Source organism: Podarcis liolepis (assembly GCF_965112155.1).
Source record: "Podarcis liolepis genome assembly, chromosome: 10".
NCBI classification, from domain to species: Eukaryota; Metazoa; Chordata; class Lepidosauria; order Squamata; family Lacertidae; genus Podarcis; species Podarcis liolepis.
In genome coordinates, this window is record NC_139562.1 from 23,422,891 (window position 1) to 23,430,491 (window position 7,601).

General features: G+C 48.3%; 1 protein-coding gene across 5 annotated transcripts in view; it reads right to left on the bottom strand.

Annotated features, from left to right (window-relative positions):
• Positions 1–3,084, bottom strand: part of KIAA1549 — a 105,605-nt gene extending 102,521 nt beyond the window's left edge. For 2 of the 5 annotated variants that reach the window (XM_083461828.1, XM_083461827.1), the window contains exon 1: positions 1,674–3,080. In XM_083461828.1, the coding sequence (XP_083317954.1) occupies positions 1,674–1,929 (256 nt within the window). In that variant the 5' untranslated portion in view covers positions 1,930–3,080. Of the gene's footprint in view, positions 1–1,673 lie in introns of all 5 variants that reach the window. The other 3 variants (XM_083461829.1, XM_083461825.1, XM_083461826.1) reach the window with 3 other exon arrangements.
• Between the last annotated feature and the right edge of the window lie 4,517 nt (positions 3,085–7,601).

The window sequence follows — 7,601 nt, forward strand, 5'->3', positions numbered from 1 at the left end:
CTTGAAAACCATTAACTCCAATATATCCATACATGGTTGTATCTTTTATTTAGTCCACATGCTAAATCTGTCAAAATTACCTGATTTTCACCTTGTGTTTGACCCAGTTCAATGGCCCGTAAGATTAATGGAATGGTCCCTTCCCTTACTGTCATTCTTTTGGTTAGCTTCCATGGATAAAATGCAAATGCTAAGGAAGTAACAGCACAATTCTAACTACATCCATTCAGAAGTAAATCATATTCAATTCAGTGAGGCTTACTCCCCGGTAACTGAAGTTAGGGCTGCAGCCTAAGACAGGAAAAGATGATCAAAATGAAAAATATTGAATACTGCTTGGCTATTAATAAGAAATTAAGTTTTTGTCAATGGTAAAATTACTCTTTCCAGTTATTTCTCTGGATGGCTGCTGAAAAAAAGATTTATGATGTACTATTTTAAATTAATATCTTTGATAAAATAGAGAAATAGATAAACTTGATTTCAACAAAAGCATACACTAGCAGGTGGTGACTGCTCTCTCAACTATGGTTTGTGAACTTTAGGATAACATTTTCCTTTTCTTAAAAAGAGAGCAAATAGGAGATTTCTTCTACAAGTGGATGTCTGCATACGGAAACCATTTGCTGCAATTTAGCAACTGCATTATAATTCTGTATATTTTTCTATTATCAGATGAAAACAGTCTCTGCAATTTTAAAGTACTGAAAAAATACTAACAAAGCACAATAGTTATTGTTTCAATTGAAAAACCAGACCCATTATGTGGTGTTTATTTTTTCTGAAGTGAGCAGTGTTTAGTCTTACAAAGTTGTATACTGGATTACCTTCCTCATTTCCAAACTCTGAGGTTCCACACTGAGCTCCCAGTGAATATATCTGGAATCCTAGAAATGCTACTACAAGCTAATACTAAAACCTTCAAAAGTGCCAAAGCATTCATTAAAAAAAACAATACTCCACCATTCCCCAGAAATAAGCAAATCTCAACTGGGCTTCAGCTGTACATCAGCTTTCAGATGACGTCATAGAGGACTGGATACCCAATTTCCAAACCCATTGCAAGTTACAGTGGAGCACAATTCTTATATTTTAATTCAATTCCAATAGACCCATCTGCTACCTTTTTATTTATTTTTTGCTGGGGGGGGTGTTCAGTTATGTAACCCTAAAAAAAAAAAAAGTTTCTTATTAGGAGTGTCTTTCATTAAATAAAAATAAAAGATTGCTCTGGCTTACTTGTATATGCTCAATGATAAAAACATCCAGAAAAATATCTCTGTGCACAGAATGTGCCCAAAATGACACAGTCCCTTTTTATGTGGTGCATAAAGCACATGCACAGCACAAGAAAAGAAGCTGTTCAGGTTTCATTGTCTTCACATCTTTTAACATTACACTGGCTATTCCCCAAAACACCACTAAAGTGGAGTGGGGGGGGCACTTTTATTGAAGGGGGGGAAACACAATTACAACTAAAAGAAGAGACAGAGAGGGTTGATGCTAAAAAAGTGGCCAACTGCAAGGTATCCTGGCAACGCAAAACAGGAGAATTTGCAAGAGGGAAGCTTATCTTGGCCTCCAGGGTCCCAACAAAAGAAGCCCGAGAGTAGCACCTAGACGCCAGGTAGCATCCTCCCAGGGCTGAAGCCAGCCTCCCCACATCCCCTTACCTGCTACCGGGGAAGCCAGAGAGGCCGGCAGAGACAGCAGCAGAGGCAGCAGAACCGGGAGACCCGTCGGAAGCACCAGGCGGCGGGCAACGCACCAAGGTGGACCCGGGCAAGAGAGCAGCAGCGTGACCAAGGCAACCATGAAGCATGTCATCCCATCCATGGCAAAGCCAAGCATCAAGTCATCATCTCGGGCCCCCCGCGCACCCCCCAGAAGAAAGAGCCGGGAGGCCTCCCCGCTTCCTCCTTGGAGCATCCAACACCGGCAGGCAGGCGGGCGGGCGTCAGAGGCATGGGGAGGGGGTTACAGCCAGGCGCCCCCCTCCCCGGCTCTCCAAGCCGAGGCAGAACCACCACCACCACCCCCAAAATATTGTTGTGGAATAAGAGGGGTCGGAGCAGAGGGGAGAAGCAGGTGGAGGCGAGGGGGAGAGATGGAGGGAGGATCTGAAGAACAAGTGGGGGAAGGCAGGAGAGAGAAGCAAAGTGAGAGCCTGAACTATGGAGCGAGAGGAGGAGGAGGAGAAAAGGGAAAAGAGAGCCGAAACGGAGGGGACGGAGTGAAAGGAGAGGCGATCCTCTTAATGAGAGGGGAAAGTGGATCGGAGTATCCCGTTGCCGGGAGATGCGGGGGGAGGCTGGGGGCGGGAAGGCGTGGGAGGATGGAGCCGGAGCAATTGCAAGAGATGGAGAGGAGGGGGGGAGCCTGCGCTGAAACGGGGAGGGGGCGATGCAAGGCTGGGGGAGAGGGAGGTCTTGCACTGGGGAGGGGAAGAAAGGGAGGTGCACACAATTGCAAAGGGGGGGGATCTAGCGAAAGGTCACATGAGGGGTGGGGGGGGGAGAGAGCTGCGCGTAAAGGGAAGGCGAGAGCAGGGCGCCGAAAAGGGTTGCCAAGGAAGGGTCTGTAATGCCAGGAGGGGAGCAGGCAGAGGCGGAGGAGGCGGCGAGCGGGTCTGCGGCGGCTGGGCCGCGGCTCTCGTCTTCTTCCACAAGCAGGCTGGCCGGCTGGCGGGGCGCTGCTGCCGCTCGCTGCTTGGCCTTTCCCGGCTCTTCACGTGGGAAGGCGGCGCTGGCTGAGGGAGGGGGGGAGGCTTCGGCGGCGCTGTTGCTAACGGGGAACCTCCCTCCTCTTCTCCTCCTGGCTGCTCCCTCCTCCTCCTCCTCCCCGGCCCCTCCTCCGAGAAGGAGCCCGTCCTCCGGCTTCCCGGGCGGGAGGGAAGAGAGGGGAGCGCGGCCGGCGGGCGAGCGAGCGAAGGGAAGGAAAGAGAGAGCGCAAAAGAGCTCGGAGACTGGAGAGGGCAACACCTGCGCGCGCGCGAGCGAGCGTGTCTGTATGTACGCGCGGGCGGGCGAGCCGGAGAGGTGGCGCCCAGCTTGGAAGGCGCGCGCGCGCGCGGCGCAACCAACTCCTTGGCCGGGCAGTGCAGGGCGAGCGAGCGCGCGCCGGGAAGGAGGCGGAGTAGAGGAGACGTTTTCATTAACACCCCCCCTCGGTTCGCCTCACAACTTGGGAGGGGGTCGGGAAGGCGGGCTCCTAAAGGGGGGGGCGCGTCGTGATGTCACCAGCTCCGCCTCTCCTTCCTTCCTTCCCTTCTTCCCCGCTGCGGTTCCGTGCGCTGCGCCAAGCGGACGCGGGGCATGGGAAGGAGTCGGGAGCGCGCCGCGTGGAGAGCTGGGGGTTGGGGGGGCGCACTTCAGCTGCGCGCAAGGGAAAGCGGGAACCTCCTCCTTGCGCTGCGACGGTATTCTCCGATCCCCCCCCCCCGCGCGCGCCCTGGCGGCGGCATCCCCGGCATCGTCCCCTTTCCCGCCCAGCGCGAGAACAAAAGGCCTCCGAGGTCCTCCTAGGATGCTGGCGCGGTAACCGAGGGGCATCTTTGCGGCGCTAAGTTGTTCCTCTGCCGGGCCAGCCTCCCCAGCCGAAGTCGATTTCTCTTCCCCGTCTTCTGCCGCCGCGCCACACATACATCACAGCAAGGAGGAAACGAAGTATTGTGCCGGCATTCGTCCCTTCAGATACAAGTCGCCCTCGATAAAATAGAGGAAATTGTAAAGTGGCTCTGTAAAAGATCACATTTCTAGCCTGGCTGGTAACAGGAGAAGCTGAACAGAGCATCAGAATGCATGGCTTTGTAGGCTCCTTACCAGCCATGTTCTACATGAAGCTGTATGCTCTTCTCACTAAAGAAATAGGCATGGTCCAATCCTGCTGCTGTCTGCAGAGAATTGCTGCGGTGGCACCTCTTTAACAAGTGGCATAGGCAGTGGGAGCTGGCACATTGGGGCAAATGGGGCACTGCCCCACTGACTCAGCCAGCCCCCACCTGCCTGCATTCATATATACTACATGTCCAGGGGGCGTTCTTGGCCATTCGCTTCCTTTTCCTTGGTGTCAGTTTTGTCCTCTTAGAACTCAGCAGAGAAGAGGATGGGGACAGAACTGTCTTTCATTGGCTCTGGCTCCCCCTACTGTTGGTCTCCCTTCCTTCTGCCCTACCAGCCCGTGGGTACCAGCCACCATTGCATAAAGCATCAAATTGCCAAGCAGCCTCCTCCATGAGAGGTCCGGAGGGTGGCAACACGAGAATGGGCCTTTTCTGCAGTGACTCCCCATCTGTGGAATGCTCTCCCCAAGAGAGTTCGCCTGGCACCTTCATTATACACCTTTAGGCACCAGGCGTAAACATTTCTCTACAACCCAGCCTCTAGATGATTGACATCCAGTGCTCTTCTAAATGTATTGTGAGAGGGGGGATTATTGGTTTTTTGTTGTTATTTTTACTAAGTATTTTGTGGTTTTTATATTGAAATTTTATGTTGTGAACTGCCTTGAGGACGGTACACAAATATATGAAATAAATAATACAGTGGTACCTCGGGTTACATATGCTTCGGGTTACATACGCTTCAGGTTACAGACTCCACTAACCCAGAAATAGTACCTCAGGTTAAGAACTTTGCTTCAGGATGAGAACAAAAATCGTGCTCCGGCAGCACAGCAGCAGCAGGAGGCCCCATTAGCTAAAGTGGTGCTTCAGGTTAAGAACAGTTTCAGGTTAAGAACGGACCTCCGGAACGAATTAAGTACTTAACCTGAGGTACCACTGTAATGACAATAATTCTGTGATCAGATTTTTCCTATCACCCTCTCTTTCTCCTCTTGTCTTACGATTCAGCGGCAAGTAGATATTTTTGAGAAAGAGGCATGACAAAGTTGTTTCAGTGTGTTAAGTTGCTGCTGAGTGACATTTGGTGTCCACACGTTCTCTGACTGGACTTGGCGGTTTTCTTGCAGAGTTGCATCAGCAGGGGGGGCTGCCACCATGGATGCAATTGTACCTATTCAAAAAGGGTTATCAAATGTGATAATAGCCAAAAACAACTGCTGCCAGTCCCTGCTTTACGGAACGCCGTGACATCAGAAAGCTCTAAACCAATCCCTGCTGTCACCTCAAATCTATCAACATGCAGAGCAAGTGGTTCACTTCACATTATGGAAAAGGCCAAAGATTTCTAGATTTAACTATGGGGTGGGGGGGCAGGAGTGGTCAAGAATGAATGTGAATATGCAGAGGAGAGCAACAAGAGATTCTCACCATTTAACCGGCATTTGAGGAAATAATTTCGTACGCTTTCCTAAACAATGACAGTATGTCAGCTGGTTCCAGATAGGGTGGAGGCCTGCCCTGGTTTGAAAACAAAATAGAAACAGAAAGAATAAATACATAACTGAATTTTAAAACGGACAGGAACCCCTTAAAAAATGCCTGCAGGATTGCAATTTAATGGGCTCGTGTACGGTGTGCTCTGCTGGAGCAAATGAGGATTAGATCATAAGAATACTTTGAAGGTGTGATGGCTCGCGATGAATAAGAACTTTGGAAGTCATTAAAACTCACGAGGATGCAGGGTCTCCTTTTTTTCCCTTCCTCCTTCCCTTCGCAAATTAGTTCTGGAGAATCACCAGAATCATTCCATGCACACTCTCCCATGCATTAATACTTAAGAAGGCACCAGGTGCAGTTTCTGCCACTTCCCCGCTCCCCAAGCCAGTGGAAGGACTGCTGAAAGGAGCAGCTGTAATCTCTGAACAAAACTGGCCTTCTTTCCCAGTAGCACTTTATGCAACACAAAATTAAGGTCACATAAAGGACAAGCACAGGAGTATCCCTCCTTAGTGAACATTAGATTAAAATGAAAAGCAGTTCTCTCCCCCCACGCTAAATAAATAAACAACCCCTTTTGCTTTGAAATTCCAATTTATTTATTTTTTGGTGAGGTTTGCAAATAAGAACCAGGGACAAGAGATTTCTTTTAAAGGCAACTCCATCCAAAGTCTCAGCACACACAGTTCGGATCTTTTCGATTTTCTTTTCCAAACGCATGATTGGAAAAATCTAGATTTATCCACAGACCAACCAGGCATGTATCTTGGACTTCAGATTCTTAGGGGGCTTTAAAATATCTGGAGGAAAAAGAATTGGATTCTGTGCCACCACCCCAACCTTAGCCCAGGAATTTGCCAAAATAAGCAATACAGCACAGGAAAAGCCCTTGCTGGTGGCCCACGCTACTTTATGGCAGCATCAAAATAATCCAAGCAAAATCAGGAAAGGGATCGTCTCTGGCATCCAGGCAGATCCCAGACTTAATGCATGAGCAAATGCTTGTTGCTTTGTCTTTATTGAAATAATAACCCCGTATATGCCCACCCAATCACTTCAATCTGTGGAACTGGCACGGCTTAAGGTGCCACACAAGTCCTCATTTTGCATTTGTAAGAAAAATGTCTATCAATGCAACAGCAGGCACACTTTGGAACTCCCTGCCTAGTGACATCAAGGGGCACCTTCAATGTACTCTTCTTGGTGCCTGCTACAAACGTTTTTGTTTAGGAAGGAATTATGTAATGCCTCATATGCTCCATACATTAAAAGCAGTACCGTACCACTTTAAACAGCCATGCCTGGCCCTCCCCCCCAAGGAATCCTGGGAACTGTAGTTTGTTAAGGGTGCTGGGAATTCTAGCTATGTGGGGGTGTCCTAATAATTCTCAGGACCTTTAACAAACTATTGTTCTGGGGTGTGCTTTTTCCTGGCGCGGAGCCCTGACAAAGTAAATGTTAAAATAGTGTGGATGTAAGGAAAGCACGTCTGGGCTTTGCCTGTCAACTCCCTGCACCCAAGCCACAGAAATGCCCTGTGTAGAAGCGATCCCGGTTATTGATATTGTTTGTTGTTCTTGTAAACTGGCTTGGAAGCGTTTGTTTCCTGAAAGGCAAAATAAAACTAACTAATTAACTTCCTCCTTTGATTAAGCCTTAACCCTCTCCACCATCTAACTGCTTCCACTAATGAGCCAGCACCCAGCTCTTATTGCAGCCCTGCACAGATTAGCCAGTCTGCTTAAATTCTGTTAAAGTCAATCGAATTTGCAGCACCATCCCTGCTCAGCTCTGAGGGTATATACCCTTTTGAGCGGAATGGGTCTTATTCCCAGGTAAGTGTGTGTTGAATTGCAGCCTTAAGCAATCTGAGTGTTGGATCACAGCCACTGACTTTGCTTTATTCGCTCCAGATAGCAAACTTTGATTTCTTTTATTACCTTTTAAAAATATTTATAATAATCATAGTGCAATTTTGTACAGTTATACCAATCAAACATACTTCAGCCAAGTCTTTATAAATATAATTCACTTGGATCAATTTACTACAAATTATGTAAAACCTGCCACTGTCTTTTCCAAGACAGCAATGTCTTTTCACTGCCCCTTCCGTATCTGTTGTCTCCAGTCAAAGACAACCTAAGCAAACATAATACATTACCACAGTCCTCCCATGCACCTAGCACATATTTAGGCAATTTATAATTGATGACAGTAGTCCTATAAGACAGACATCCCTCTGAGTAACTAATTCTAGGAG